The sequence below is a fragment of the Oncorhynchus clarkii genome, chromosome 20 (assembly GCF_045791955.1).
Source record: "Oncorhynchus clarkii lewisi isolate Uvic-CL-2024 chromosome 20, UVic_Ocla_1.0, whole genome shotgun sequence".
Classification (NCBI taxonomy): Eukaryota; Metazoa; Chordata; class Actinopteri; order Salmoniformes; family Salmonidae; genus Oncorhynchus; species Oncorhynchus clarkii.
This window is the reverse complement of record NC_092166.1, coordinates 60,999,827-61,016,222: the sequence shown is the minus strand read 5'-3', so window position 1 is coordinate 61,016,222 and position 16,396 is coordinate 60,999,827. Positions and strand designations below refer to the sequence as shown.

Sequence of the window (16,396 nt, the reverse complement as noted above, 5' to 3'; positions counted from 1 at the left end):
TCACCAGACCTCAACCCAATTGAGATGGTTTGGGAAAGCAGCCAACAAGTGCTCAGCTTATGTGGGAACTCCTTCAAGACTGTTGGAAAGCATTCCAGGTGAAGCTGGTTGAGAGTGCAAAGCTATCTTCAAGGCAAAGGGTGGCTACTTTGAAGAATATAAAATATATGTTTAACACTTTTTTGGTTACTACATGATACCATATGTGTTATTTCATAGTTTTGATATCTTCAATATTATTGTACAATGTAGAAAATAGTAAAAATAAAGAAAAACCTTTGAACGAGTAGATGTGTCCAAACTTTTGACTGGTACTGTATGTAAATGAGATATTTCTGTATTTAATTTTCAATAAATTTGCGAAAAATTTCTAAAAACATGTTGTCACTTTGTGTGTAGATACGTGAGGATTTTTTAAATCCATTTTTAATTCAGACTATAACACAACAAAATGTGGAATAGGTCAAGGGATATGAATACTTTCTGAAGGCACTGTAGATTCAGACATACTACATCAAGTTCTTTCAAGACGTAAATAACGAATTCCCAGGATTGTGTTGAAGAAATCAGAGTTTGTTGGATTGAATATTATTGTATGTGTGTTTTGTGAAATCAGGACAACCTTGAAAATATGATAATGCATCTCGTTAGATTTTATCCTGTCAATAAAAATCTTCAAACACTGCTCTAAAGTTTTAGTCTGTAATGTTTGTTATGAAGTAAATAACAACACATTGACTTATACCATTCTGTTGCCTACCTTCAAACCACCAAAGTCCCCTTCTTGTGCTTAAAAATCCAAGCTCAGTTTAATGAGTTGTTTATATATATATATATATATATATATATATATATATATATATATTAATCCTACAAATACATGATTCTCAGCACTTTGAAAAAAAAAATCACTTTCCTCAGCAAATCAAGAAAGCTAGAAAATATCCCTAAAATTAAACAAAACTGACTAGCTAAACATTTTTTCGAACATTGAAACAAACAGAGAAAAATTGAAACCCATCACAAAAAAGATCACCCCCCAAAAATATATAATGAAATAATAAAAAAATCTACATCCTGTACAAACACTATGGCCCAATAATTTAAGAAAATAGTGTCTCTAAATCGTTCATATTGCTTTGTACCTCCACTGTTGCCCGTGTGAGGGTGAAGTCCCACTGTCTAACACTGAGCATTCCCAATAGTGGCCACTGGCAGGCGCTATCCAAAGTTATTGGTGCTGACTTCACTCCAGAGGTCATGGGGTCGACCTGCAGCCAATGGCGGCATGCAGGTGTGGTAGAAGAGAAACAGTCATGTTTGTATTCTTGTTTCAACTCTGCTTATGCTGTGTTCTTTTCACGTTCTTGTGGTTTTGGCAGTACAACAATACAAAGACAAGGGATGGTCACACTACGACAGTACTGCACGGATCCTCAATAAAACCAAGGATGATTTGACCGTTTTGTTGTAGTTTTACCATAATTACTCTCTACGGTATTATTACTACGACTATCACCATCACGGATACACCAAGTGTATCGTGTGTTTGCATGTGTGTGTCTGTGTGCCTATGTGCTTAATGGTTTGCTGTGTGTGTGTGTGTGTGTGTTAGTGTGTGTGTGTACATCAGTGTGTGTGAGTGTTCAGTGCTCAGAGCTTGTCTTCTCAAAGGAGAAGCTGGGCAGAGTCAACAGCTTGGGGTTGGGCCCCCCTCCCTCCTGGCCCAGCCCCTCCCCTGCCCCGAGGTCAAAGGAGTCCTTGGAGTCACTGGAGGGAGCCCGTCTCCTCAGACAGGAGGTATCCCGGCTGGGTAAGGGAGGGGGCATCCCTAGGCCCCCCAAACCTCCCAGGGTAGGGTGGAGGCCGGGCTGGGACTCCAGTCCATCAGGGGGGTCTACAGAGATACACGGGGGGCTCATTTTCTTCTTGCGTCGGGGAGAGGGCAGGGTCTTTGTTGTGGTCTGGGAATGGATCTGGAGGCTGTCTGCTCGGGAGACGAACCCCGAGGACGTAGTGCTGCGCTGGGGACTGGACTCTACAGACGAACACACCTCCACTGAGTGGCGCCGAGGATCGTCCAACCAGGACAGGGGGCGTGGCCGGGACGCTAGAATGCTCCGGCCCTGGGCGTCAGCGCTGTGGAACCTCTTCAGCTGTCTCAGGCACGGCCGGCTCCCCTCACCACGGCCAACCTCATGACCTTGGTAACTGCCATTGAGACCTCCGACCTCTGACTCCAGTCCGACACCTGTGACATCCTCACTCCCCGCCAGCCCCGCCCGGTTGATGAGCGACACCTCGTGGTCTGCCGAGGCCTCTTCCTGTCTCCAGGGGCGAGCGGAGGGGAGGGGAGGAGGGGGTGAGGAGAGGGAGGAGGGGGAGTTGGGTGAGGAGGAGAGGTGGTGCTGGTTGTGGTTTGAGAAGGGGTGTTGGGTGTGAACACTACTGGGGCGCGACAGTTGAGGGGACGCCCCTGGGGTGGCAGGGACCAGCCAGAGAGAAGGCTGCTGGTGAAGATGGGAGGATGAGGAAGAGGAGGAGGAAAGGGGGAGGGCTAGGGAAGCTACATTTAGGACCCCCTCCCCTCCGTCAGACCACAGAGCCTCCTGGGAATCATTAGATACTGCCACCTGGTGGAGGAAGGAGGGAGAGAGGGGGAGGAGGGAGGAGAGGGATTAGGAGGGATGGTGCAGTGAGGCAGAGTTTGAAAGAAATGGAGAAAGGTGGAAGAGGAGCGGGAGAGAAGAACAGGGAGAGGGGTGAGGCAGGGAGGGAGAGATTGAGACACAGGGGTTGGGTGGTTAGGGGGACATGAGGGGGTGAGAGGTGGGAGACTGGTTAGTGTGAGGTGACTGGGTGAGGATGACCAATAGGAGTGAAGGTCAGAGTTCACCATTAGACCAGCATGCTCTCAATACCGTCTCTGCCTCATTGTGATACAGAGGAAATGTTGAAATTGCAATAGAGTGCAGTACAATTTGTACGTCAACTAGTAAGTGTATTGCTGTATGTTTATTGCACAAGGAAACCATTCCAGGTTCAGATATGTGTCAAGAGTATCTGTTTTATGAAGAGATTCAGTGACAGCATGTGATTTACAGTAGCAGCAGTAGTAGGGCACAGTTTGTCTCAGCTAGGACACTGGGTACAACCGTGGTTTCCCAAGTTCTAATTGAGTGCCCAATGTTAATTCCCTGTTTAACAGAAGGAGTATTGGGAGATATGCCTGGTCTGGTGCACTGCATTTTGAGCCTCTTCCAAATGCCCAATATCCTCAATACCCTCTGCCCTTGTAGCCCAGTCAGCTAACTCCCCAATGACAAAAATGTATTGGAAATTTTAGAGAGTGGTACTATAGGGCAGCGCTTCAGCTTTTTTCCTCAGAGGTCAGAGGGCAAAGGGCAGAGGGTACTGGGTCTGTGTGTAGCTACAGGAGAGGAAAGGTTAGTAGAACACAATGACACACTATAAAAGTTACAAAAGTCTCATATAGCATCCTTTCCATATCTTATGCAATTTGAGACCACAGATCTGAAGTATCTTGGTTGTTATGTGACAAAATATGGACAGAAAAGAAAAGGTAGCTATTTAAGAGTTTTGGGACAACTGGGACATGATTGTTCACAGAATATTCATGACTTGAAGATTTGTGTGTCTTGACAGAAAGCATGGATGATGTGACAACAGTGACATCTAGCGGACTAAGATAGTATAACCAAGCCAATACCACAGCTACAGTAGCACTAACAATGGAGCCAACTCCTCTTACATTTTTTTTAATCAATGCCTATTTGTGGTTGTAGAACATTTCCTGTCATACGGGGTAACATTAAAAAAAATGTCATATCATAACTCCTTCTCAATAGTAACTATTTCATCAACATAATCATCTTCATACAATCACAATACTGCCCAACAAGGACAAGTGCTCTAAAACAGTCAAACAAATATGTGGCCAAATATTATGGACAGAACTGACAGTCCTGATTTAAACCCTGAGTTATAACAGTGTAATATGTAGTTACAATAGTGTGATGTGTAGGCCAACGCCTACATTTAATAGGCAAACTGACTGCATCTTAAACTCAAATACATTCCATCAATCAACAGATGTGTGATAACGATTTCAGTGGGTAGTTCATATGACCCTTATAGGGGTTCAGAAACAATATAGTCCCCTATTTCTATGAGAATTAACAGTCTAGCCATTCCAAAACGATGTTCAACGCTACCTACTGTATGACGGTGGGTCAAGTGAGATGCATTGTGGCAGATGGTCAGCAGAAGACAGACAAACAATGGCGCAAGAAGGGGAGGAGGAGAGGTCAGGGAAAGAGAAATGTGTGTGTGAGCGCGCGCGCGCACGTGTGTATGTGTGTGTGTGTTGGAGGCGGGGTGGATAAGAAATAGGGACGCTCAGTGTTTCTGAAATGAGCGGTAGAGGGTCAGAGGTTATTATTGTACTGTTTCAGAAACAGGAGTATCTGTGTTTGATCAGCAGCTCCGGGTCTGGTGGTTGCTGAACTAGACTCTGTTGGTAGCGGACACAGGAACGGGAGGCAAGCAGATGGACAGAGAGATGGACAGGGGACGGAGAGCATTGTGAGGGCGGAGGGAGGAGGGGAGGAGGGATGGAGAAGTTAGAAACATAAAACAGACAGGAAGAAGGGAGGCAGGAGGGAGGAGAGAAGACAGCATTAAGAGCAGAGCTGAGAGGAAGGAAAGTTTACGAAAAACATCATATCACAGCAGAAACATGAGGCGAAAAACACAATGATGAACAGTCATTTCTGATAGAAAACATTTGTTACCTCCGGTGTGTGTGTGTGTGTATGGGTTGTGTGTGTTTGCCTCTATGTCTGTGTCTCACCTGTCTGCGGAGTGTGCGGCTAAGTGTGTGTGTGTGCTGTGGCGGGGGTAGTCGGGGTATATTCTCTGAGTCTGAGAGGCTGTGAGGACTGATGGGTCTGAAGAAGTCTGTAGGCACAGCCGACTGCTGGGAGCTCTCCTCTGGTTGGGACCGCACCGAGGTATTGGAGCCTGTGGTAACACACACAACACAAATATAACTTGATTCTCACACACAAAAACAACAAGAGATTATCAAAACAGTAGGTGTGGGTGAGGTTGGTTCCGGGTCCTACTCTTCTAGAAATGTATTGGTTTTCCTGACAGCATTCACTTTGATCAAGGGGAAAGGTTACTATGTGTGTGTGAATGTGTGTGTGTTTCTGTGTGTGTGTTTGTGTCCGTTTGTGTGTGTCTGTGTGCGTTTGTAAACAATGTCGGCATGTAGAGGGAGTCTCTGTACTGTACCTGACAGGGCGCTGCTAAGTGCCTCTATGTGCTGCGGCCCTGTAGCCTGTGTCAGTACTGGAGATAAGCCAGGAGCCAGGCCGGCTCCTGGGGGTCCGAAGGGCTCCAGAGGCAGGAACATGTAGCTGTCATTGGGTAGGGAGTGGGTGCGGCCCACCGCTGACTTCCGTACACTCAACAGGTTGTCCTCCAACGGCTCCCCAGGATCAAGTAACTCCACCTGAGGGACAGAGAAGTCAGCCTCTTTCTGGACCTACTTGGCGGTCTGACCACAGGTCTTTAGCAGAGACTTCACACACTCCCTCACACACACACACTCCACACATACACACATGAAGGAAGTAATTGTTGGCACACTGAGCGACAGACCAGACAGACGGCATCATTGCACTAGTGGCAGAGAGGAGACTGGCACAGACCTGGCTCTGGGCTCAGAGTTACTGAAACTAACTGAAACCACATTGTCTATGTCTTTACTGTAGCAAGACAAATGAATGAAGCATTTGGATGCTTGAGCTTTTTTTGGCTGTAATCGTTTATCGTTTAGGCCACAGATTTAGAGCAGGAGGTTTATTCTATCCCTGGGTTCTGAGAGACAGAAAATGCAAGCTAGGCCAGTGCCCTGCTATGTCCTTGGCTAGCAGACAACATATCTAACCCACAGCTACTAACCACAGAGATCGGAGTGGCACTACATTCACTTGTCACATTGTTTAAAACACAGAGGACGGCACAAAAGAGAGAGAGAAAGAGAGAGAGAGAGAGAGAGAGAGAGATAGGGAGAGAGAGAGAGAGAGAGAGAGTTAGGGAGAGAGAGAGAGAGAGGGAGAGAGAGAGAGAGAGAGAGAGAGAGACAAAGCGAACAGGGAAAAAAGAGAGAGGACAGAGACAAAAGAAAGATAAGAGAGAGAGACAGAGACAAAAAGAGAAAAAGAGGTACGGGCAGGCGAGCAGGCGCACTAGTCTACTGGACTGGACTGGAACGGACAGACACCAGGCTAGAAAGGTGGAATGAAAAAGTGAGAGAAAGAGAGAGAGCGAGGGAGAAGAGCGGATGGTTAAAAAATCTCCAGGTTCTTCCAAACTCATGTGTGTGTCCTGCTCACATCTCTCTGTGTTTTACCTCCAGTTCTATGATTCATTTGAAATCATTAATGTGTCTGGGTGATGCATGTGCTGGGTTCGGAAAATCCCCCTGACACAGCTATTACATTCATCCCACGCTACAATATAACCTGATTGATTAGTTCAACGCCCTTGTGATGAGTGGCAAGGTTGTACGTCGCCACCGCTCTCTGTGTCTGACAAGCAACGGAGAGAGAACGACTCTCAAGCTAACAAGGGTAAATTGGTCATAAATTATCCCAGATTGTTTCCCGACAACTCTCAATTACCTACGGTGCGTGGGGGAAACTCAGAGAGCTGAGAGCAGAGATGTCCTCTCTGAGCCACCGTAAAGGACATTGTGAGGAGACTAATTACAACTGAAGTAGTGTAGAGGGAGTAGCTTCACCTCGTGTCCCTCTCTACCCTATCGCTGCCACTCAATTAGTGCTCAAGTTGACAAGTTGCTTGATTACCAAATTTCAATCGTGTCCATTACATGCAAAATTCATTGGTTACTTTAGACATGTTTATATATGCCTAATTGACATCCAGAAGGTAACCTCCAACCTATAGCCAGTACCCCAGAGAGAGTGAGACTGGAGGGGCCAGCTGAGTTCGGAAGCTCCCTTGGGAAAGGCTAAGCTACAAGAGACAGCAGAGGAAGAGGAGGCGATGGGATTAAGAGAGAGAGAGAGGAACTGTCAGTACGTTGGACTCCAGACTGGTTAGTAAGAGAGGGTTAATATCATCAGGGGTGGAGTCGTCGGTGAGAGCTAGGGACCAGGATTTGTCGGAGGTCAGAGAGAGAGCTTCCATCTCCGCTAGAGGGATCTAGATAGAGAACAAACAAGGCCCGGTGAGCAGAGAAGACACACACGCACGCACACACAATCCGGCTAATCACACAAACAGACAGTGGCATGACACATCCCACAACGTGATGACATGCATAGCACAGATGTGACAAGTCATCAGACAGCGTGTGCTGTAACAACACACAATTACACACGGTAGATATAGCAAACAACCCTACACAACACCTAACACCTGAGATTGAATCAACAACAGACGTATCAACAGATACATGGATAAATCACACACAAACCAACACACACACACAGATATATCAACCTAATTCCAGACAAACAGATATGACAAACAACAGTTCAAGTAAATCTACAGACCAACAGTTAATGAAACAACATCCATCCATATAGATGACAAATACACGGCAATATGACGTCCCACAGACAAACCACAAAATGGTCTCTTATATGATATTGAAAAGGTTCAACTTTTCATGAAGAGTAATTGACAGGGGATGAGCTGGGATAATAAACAAACCTCGTGTAATGCAACCTTAGTAGAGCTAGCCTGGTTTCACAACACTGAGCACCATCTTGGAAGGGTTCAAACTCGCAGAGCTTGCTCTGCTAAACGCTTACTGTTTCCGACTTCACTCCCTCACTCACCCCTAACCGGGAGAATGAATTGAGGAAATGCTTTTTGACAGGCAAACGACTGGGCCAGCCGTGCAGACAGGGGCAGGGGTCCTAACTGGCAGAGACTGAGTGGGCGCCTGGAAGAGATTTCTGCTAACTTTTCAGAATCAGACAGAGAGGGAGAGGCAGTGAGGCTATTACTGCTGCGGCATTACGTTAGCCTCAATCCATTTTAAAAGCTTTAGCAGACACTGTTTAGCAATGCTAATGTGATTGGCTGAATCATTTTGTCCTGAATGGGGAAAAGGAGACATTCAGATGCATAATTCAACAGTGATGCATTGCTCAATGTTCGGGAAATTATCACGTACGGTGTGTGTGTGTGTCCAGCCAGCTTGGCAGCGGAGTCAAATTATTATCATTAGTTGGTGCTCAATCCAATGGGTGGTTCGTTTTCAAAGCTCAATGCCAAGTGTGTGTGTGTGTGTGTGTGTGCGCGTGTGTGTGCGTGTGTGTGTTTGTGTGTGTGTGTGTGTGTGTATGTGTGTCTGCGAGTGTGTGTGTGTGTGAGTGTGTGTGTGTGTCTGTGTGCGGTAGGTATACTACCTTATCATTACCCTATACAGCCAAGCTGAGAGAGGGATATTGGAGGGTGACCACATTTCTAATAATATTATTGACCAAGCAACACACGGGATTAGAGAGAAATGGGAACACACAGTTAGAGGTGAGAGAGTTGAGTGTAGTAAGAGAAACAGGAGGGGGAAAAGGGTTGAGTTAGAGTTGAGAGGAGGGTGTGTGCCATAGATTGAGGCTGAGCGAAGACTTCAGCATGGGTGTGATGTGAGTGATCGGCTGAGGCGGAAGAATGGTAGGGTTGCGCAGGCGAGTTCATTGACCTTCTTGTCACTGCAGTGCTTGCTGGGTAGTGGGGGTAGGGCGTAGTAGTGACATATTGACTCTGACAGGTTGTCCATCAGACTCAACTCTCCCTCCATCGAACCCTGGATCACCGAGGAGACCGAGTCAAACATTGCTCTTCGCTACAGATGGACATAGGGTGACAGAGACCGAGAGAGACCGAGAGAGAGAGAGAGAGAGAGAGAGAGAGAGAGAGAGAGAGAGAGAGAGAGACGGATAGGGAGACAGGGAGAGAGACAGACAGACAGACAGACAGACAGACAGACAGACAGACAGACAGAGAGAAGAAGAGAGAAACATAGACAGAAATAGAGAGACACACAGAAAGAAAGACAAACGGGAAAAAGGGAGCAGGAGGAAGGAAGTGAGCGAAGACGACAAGGTCAGGTGTGGTAGAACACATACAGAGAATAAAACGCAGGTGGTGTGTGCACATGGTTCAGGACAAGCATCAGGTTGTTAACCTACGTCTGGTCTACACAGAACCAATACTCGCAATCAGTCATGTTCCTAAATACTGAAAGTTCCTTCACCAAACCAGAAGGGGGCAGTAAAACACTACTAAAACTCCACTCTCAACCCCAGAGGGAGAGGAAACAGAGTTTAACCACACATGTTTCTGCCAGCGAGGGATGACAGAGAGGAGAGAGAGATAACATCAGAAGAATGATACAGCCCAACCTCTAGTCACTATAAAAAGGCCTGTTGGCTGGAAATAGCAGTCTAGTAAACAACATACGGCTGTGTCCTGTCTTTCCCATGGCATTACAGTGACCTACGGCTGGCACTCGTCTACTGGGACTGATACACATACGCAACTTTATTACGGGAAAAAGGTTCAGTACACATCATTGCATTTTGTATCCGAAAGTAAGCTGGTCCTCTTTGAAGTCTCGTAGATCGATGCATTGCACTCTTTTTGTCTATGAAGCACTGTTGCATAAACTTCCGTCATACCTATCTCATTGTTGTGTGTATATACTGACACGTATGTGTAACTGATAGGTGCAAACACACACACACACACACACACACACACACACACACACACACACACACACACACACACACACACACACACTACATGTTAATATTTTTTAAATGCATGTAAATTATAAAGTATTTTGTCTGTAATGTCTGTTTCATGTGTCGGACCCCAGTAATTGGCGTCAGCTAACGGGGTTCCTAATAAATAAAAAATAAATAAATTGTTAACCTTTATTATTTATCTTTATTCAACTAGGCAAGTCAATGACGGCCTAGTGGGTTAACTGCCTTGTTCAGGGGTAGAACAGCAGATTCATACCTTGTCAGCTGAGGGATTTGAAATTGCAACTTTCTGGTTACTAGCCCAACGCTCTAATCATTATGCTACCCTGCTGCCCCGAGCTGTATAAGTCACCAGACCTGGACTCAAGGGGATGTCTAACCCTGGAAATCCCTTCTATCTCCACCCAGTCAGGTAAATGTGCTTTTAGTTATTTACAGCTCATGTGGAATGATTTCCAAAAGTCCTTAAAGTTGGTGTAGTTGGTACCTCTAGTGGAGGGATCATCAAATAGATTCAGCCGTGGGCTGATCTTTTCTTGAGTGGATGGTCGGGGAACCGGAACATAATTAAAGATAGTTTGTTGACCGCAAATTGGCTGCAAGAAGCCCAAACAGATATAATAATTTCAAACCTTGCTTACATTCGTTTGTGATGCTTGGTAATTCTTGGGAACAGACCTGCGAAATTAAAATCACTTGGAGCTGATTCCCTGGTGTTTTTACAGTCTTTTATGTCCATATAAAAATGTAAAATAAAATGTATACAGTATCAGTCAAAGGTTTGGACACATTTACTCATTCAAGGGTTTTTCTTACTTGTTTTACTATTTTCCACATTGGAGAATAATAGTGAAGGCATCAAAACTACGAAATAACACATGGAATCATGTAGTATCCAAAAAAGTTCATTTGAGATTCTTCAAAGTAGCCAACCTTTGCCTTGATGACAGCTTTGCACACTCTTGGCATTCTCTCAATCAGCTTTATGAGGTTGTCACCTGGAATGCATTTCAATTAACAGGTGTGCCTTGTTAAAAGTTAATTTGTGGAATCTCTTTCATTCTTAATGCATTTGAGACAATCAGTACAGAAGATAGCCCTATTTGGTAAGAGACCAAGTCCATATTATGGCAAAAACAGCTCAAATAAGCAAAGAGAAATGACAGTCCATCATTACTTTCAAGACATGAAGGTCAGTCAATCTGGAAAATTTCAAGAGCATTGAAACTTTCTTCAAGCGCAGTCACAAAAACCATCAAGCGCAATGATGAAATTGGCTCTCATGAGAACCGCCACAGGAAAGGAAGACACAGAGTTACCTCTGCTGCAGAGGATAAGTTCATTACCAGCCTCAGATTGCAGCCTAAATAAATACTTCACGGAGTTCAAGAAACAGACACATCCCAACATCAACTGTTCAGATGACACCACTACTAAAGAACACCAATAAGAAGGAGAGACTGGCTTGGGCCAAGAAACACGAGCAACGGTCATTAGCCCGGTGGAAATCTGTCCTTTGGTCTGATGAGTCCACATTTTAGATTTTTGGTTCCAACTGCTGTGTCTTTGTGAGACGCAGAGTAGGTGAATGGATGATCTCTGCATGTGTGGCCCAACATGAAGCATGGAGGAGGAGGTGTGGTGGTGTGGGGGAACTTTGCTGGTGACACTGTCGGTAATATATTTAGAATTCAAGGCTCACTTAACCAGCATGGCTACCACAGCATTCTGCAGTGATAGACAACCCATCTAGTTTGCGCTTAGTGGGACAATCATTTGTTTTTCAACAGGGCAATGACCCAAAACACACCTCCAGGCTGTGTAAGGACTATTTGACCAAGAAGGAGAGTGCTGCATCAGATGACCTGGCCTCCACAATCACCCGACCTCAACCCAATTGAGATGGTTTGGGATGAGTTGGACTGCAGAGTGAAGGAAAAGCAGCCAACAAGTGCTCAGCATATGTGGGAACTCCTTCAAGACTGTTGGAAAAGCATTCCAGGTGAAGCTGGTTGACAGAACGCCAAGAGTGTAAAAAGCTGTCATCAAGGCAAAGGTTGGCTATTTTGAAGAATATAAAATATAAAATATATTTAGATGTTTTTAACACTTTTTTTTGGTAACTACATGATTCCATATGTGTTATTTCATAGTTTTGATGTCTTCACTATAATTATACAATGTAGAAAATAGTAAAAAAATAAAGAAAAATCCTTGAATGAGTCGGTGTGTCCAAACATTTGTATTTTTTTTCAGAAAACTTGGGGGGGCCAAATAAAACCACTGGCTCCCCAGTTGGGAAAACCTGCTCTAGGGCAATTCAGGCAGATTTGAGACAGCCTTTTTTCTGAAGAATGTGTTTGTTTCATATTATTGAATGTGTTTTGCTTTTCGTGTTTTGTGTTTGCTTTTCATGTATTGTGTAATCGATGTGTATATAGATATGTATAATACAATTGTTGTTGTTTATTGATGGGTTCATGCAGGGCTCATCTGCGAAAGAGACTGTGGTTTCAGCATGACTCCCTATTTAAATAAAGGTTAATATACAAGCAGACAAACACACATACACAAGAGAGGGAAACTCATTCAGGAGTTCTACAGTTGTGGACAAAAGCATCTGTCTGCAGATTCTACTATAGCTCCTCAATGCTAATTCCTGTTTCCCCCTGAACCGGGGATAGAAAGAATTCCAAACCCCACCACTACACACACACACCCAGGTGTCAATCAACCACACTCACCTCTAGTGGTGGCTCCAGGCCTAGCGGAGCATCAGTGCTGATGTGTATGGAGTCTCTTCTAGTGATATCTGCTGGGGGAGAATCCATCACATTGCCCCTCTGGATCTCCCTCTCTGGAGACCTCCAGGGGGAGCCGCCAGATCCCTCCTCCATGCCCAGGGCCAGAGGGCTTAGCTGGGGTGATCTCCCACTGCCACACCCTCCCCTTCCTCCATGCTGTAGCTCCAGCTCTAGTTCAGCCTCCAGCTCTGCCTCCTCCTTGGCCTCTTTGTTGCTCTCCTCCAGGTGCTTCATGAGGACGGCTATGACCACGTTGACCAAGACAAACTGGGCAGTCAGCACAAAGGAGACAAAGTAGATAGGAGAGACCACCGTGTTGTAACAGGTGCCTGCATTCTCCTGTTGACAGTCTCGCAGGGTGTCCTGGAGGGGACAAACATATGTGGATGAACACATGAAGAAAGAGACACAACACAGACACTGCACACAAAGTGGCGGCCTAGTCTCACCTTCATTATGCCGTTCCAGTTGTCTCCGGTGGATACTCTGAACAGCAACAGGAAGGCCATGCCAAAGTTCTTAAACGTAGCGTAGCGCCCCAAGCCCTCACACGGGTGCAGCTCATCACAAACTGACAGAGAGACAGAGAGAGGGAGAGGGAAAACGCTTGGGGTGTGTGTGTTCCGACGTAACAGAGCTCTCCAATTAAGTCATAATCACGGTGAAATAATTATATTTATCTGGAAGCTAAAAGCCACAATTAGTGAAATCAATCAATTATTTCAACAAAGGAATCGAAAGAAAGCAATTAAGACCTAATGTGAAGGAAGCCCCAGCAGAGAACATTTTATACCCAGAGCAGCTGTGTGTGTGTGTGTGTGGTGTCCTTACTGAGATCACCAAACAGTTCCACTCCCAGTGCTGCGAAGATAAAGAAGAGCAGCATGAAGAGAAGACCCAGATTCCCCACCTGCAGAAAGATGAGAGAGGGATGAGACAGAGGAGAGCGTAGAACCAGCTCACCTGCTTTTACACAACTAAAGTTATAGTTTCAGTATATTACAATGAGAGTTCAGTTCACGTTACAGGGTTGACCTTAAAATAAGGTGAGAGACAAATAAATCACTAGTAAATAATAATCTTCAGAAATGAGCAACAAAATAACTAGGGCTTTGCATTGATGGTGAAAACGTAGAGACATTTTAGGGTTAGGTGGATTAAAATCTTCCTAGATGTCACAGAGGGTGCACGGATTTCAGATTAACTGAATTAACCATGTGGTCGATATTAAAGGGCACTTTATTGAATGTAACAGGCCTTTAAAATGCATTAATCGTGCACAATTTCTACTTAAAATGTCAAAGGGATGCAAAATACACTCATTTCGTGGAACGACCCCAGAGTGAATGGAGATAAGGCAATAGAGAGGTAGAGGGTTTATGCCCAGGTCGGGTACAGTAAGCCTACAGCTTTAGAATGTACTCCAAAACTAATCTCAGCTGACCCCAAAAAATGTGTAAGTTATTATCATTATTAATTATGTAGATATGACAAGCTCTGAAGGATTTAACACTGTAGCCTGCAGCTTAACATGTACCCTCACTCTGCTCTATCTCTCATCACTTTATCTTCATCCCTCCCTCCCTCCCTCCCTCCAATCTGAGTTTTAGAGAGAATTGGCAGCGACAGCATCTTGCAGCCTTTCCTCACATCCTCTCTCTTTCTATTTCGCTGCTTCTTATCTATCTCTCTCCTCTTTCAAAACTTTTTCCCCCTTCTACCTATTCTTGGGAGTAGTTCTTCCCTTTCTCCCTCTCTATCTCGGCATCAGAATCACCCAGCTAATCGGTGCAGCTGTATCTCCATAGGAGTACCCTGGAAGAAACATGGAAAGAGATCCGTATTATAGTAGAAGGTGAGGAAGACGAGTAATGGAATCGGATGGGCGTAAGTCAAATTTCTGATGCAACCATAAACCCAATGGAAAGGCTAAATGTGATAAGGCTAAATGTCTTAGACCGGAAGAACATGCGTAGTGATCTGGTGGTTGTACCTCTACTGTACTTTACCTGAGGCAGAGCCTGCATGACAGTGTCCAGCAACGCTCTCATCCCCACTGCCATCTTCAGTAGCTTCAGCACTGCGGACACACACAGCGAGAGAGAAAATAATGATATTTGGGAATAACTGTGGTAAAACATATTCCGTGAGATACTAACCGAGGTTTCACTCTGTGATGATGTCTGGGGTCGCAGTCTGATGATGTCACTGACAGGGCAGTGACGGATGAGGCAGGGTTAATTGCCGTTGGTAACAGTGGAGGACGGCCTCAACTTTAATTAAACACACACACCCTTAGGGTCCTGTGTGATAATAATCTATGGCGACTCCCACCGCTAGTTCTTTCACTACACACACAGTCATCAGACTGAAGAGATGAGCATCTCTACCTCCCTCATCCCTATCTCATCCTTCACTCCTTTCTTCTACCTCTCCTCATCCTCTACCCCTTCCTATCATCCTCCTCTCTTTCACAAGTTGCCCTCTTCTTTCTTTAAACAGTAATCAGCCCAAAGGAGATGATGCTTTCCTTCTGCCTCTCTCAATACATTCTCTTTACCCTTCTAACTCTGTCTCTTCACTCCATTCTCTCTAATCTTGCCCTCCTGTCTTTACACAGACAGTAATCAGCTTACCCTCTCCGCTATCTTTCCTCTCCTGCTCTTTCCTCTCCTGCTCTATTGAGCAGTAATCCGAGAGAAGCAGATGAGCAGTGCTGCTTTTTTATGCTTCTATGTTCCTCTGCTCTTCCTCTTTTCTTTCCATACACGTATCTTTCCTCTATTCTTCCTCTCTCCAGTCTGTCTCCCAGTCTGTCTCCTGGAGCTCCTCTCTCCCACTCTCTCTCCCCATCTCTGTCCTGTGTTTGTGAGATGACTTTGTTCCGAGTGCCATCTGGTCTCATTGCACCTCACCATGGAAGCTCTACGACCCGCCACACAAAAATGACAAAGAGGGGAGTCCCTGGGATACCTACCGCTGCTTTACAACCCATATTAAAACAGCAGGACAGCACAGGAGGCACATTTAGTTTGCTTGTGTGTGTGTGTGTGTGTGTGTGTGTGTGTGTGTGTGTGTGTGTGTGTGGAGAAAGAGAGAGAGACAGAGAGAGATACAAAATAAAGAGAGAAGAAGAGAGAAAGAATGTATGTTTATCACAGGAGGTTGGTGGCACCTTAATTGGGGAGGATGGGATGTGGTAATGGCTGGAGCAGAATGAGTGGAATGATATCAAGTACATCAAACAAATGGTTTCCATGTGTTTGATACCATTCCATTAGCTTCATTCCAGCCATTATAATGAACAGTCCTCCCCTCAGCAGCCTCTTGTGAGTATATGTGTGTGTGTGTGTGTGTGTGTGTGTGTGTGTGTGTGTGTGTGTGTGCGTGCGTGCTTGCGTGCGTGTGTGTGTGTGTGCGTGTGTGTGCGTGTGTACCTCGTGCTATCCTTAGCACTCTCATGATTCTGATGATAGTAGGGTTGATGGGCAGGGATGCGTTGACCTCAATCTCCTCCAGAGTGATGCCCATGATGGACAACAACACTATGGCCAGGTCCAGCTGGTTCCACCTACACACACACACACACACAAAGGGCATGTTATACTCTCACCAATGACATGTGTGCATACTAAGGGTCGCTTTACCCAAAGGTGAGCCCACAAGATGAGGATGGAAAATTGAAGAAAAGACCTCCCAAGGCCAGAGGTTAAGTTAGTGTGTTAGTGTGTGAGACAATCCAATGATCTGTCA

The 16,396-nt window shown here is 45.2% G+C and overlaps 1 protein-coding gene across 1 annotated transcript in view; it reads right to left on the bottom strand.

Moving 5' to 3' along the window:
* Positions 1-938: 938 nt before the first annotated feature.
* Positions 939-16,396, bottom strand: part of LOC139376635 (calcium channel, voltage-dependent, T type, alpha 1G subunit) — a 319,317-nt gene continuing 303,859 nt past the window's right edge. The window contains exons 29-38 of the mRNA XM_071119441.1: positions 16,081-16,214; positions 14,653-14,723; positions 13,475-13,553; positions 13,093-13,214; positions 12,575-13,006; positions 8,768-8,911; positions 7,126-7,257; positions 5,320-5,515; positions 4,874-5,043; positions 939-2,633 (exon numbers count right to left, since the gene is read on the bottom strand). Coding sequence (XP_070975542.1) covers positions 1,647-2,633; positions 4,874-5,043; positions 5,320-5,515; positions 7,126-7,257; positions 8,768-8,911; positions 12,575-13,006; positions 13,093-13,214; positions 13,475-13,553; positions 14,653-14,723; positions 16,081-16,214 — 2,467 coding nt within the window. The 3' untranslated portion in view covers positions 939-1,646. The remainder of the gene's footprint in view (positions 2,634-4,873; positions 5,044-5,319; positions 5,516-7,125; positions 7,258-8,767; positions 8,912-12,574; positions 13,007-13,092; positions 13,215-13,474; positions 13,554-14,652; positions 14,724-16,080; positions 16,215-16,396) is intronic.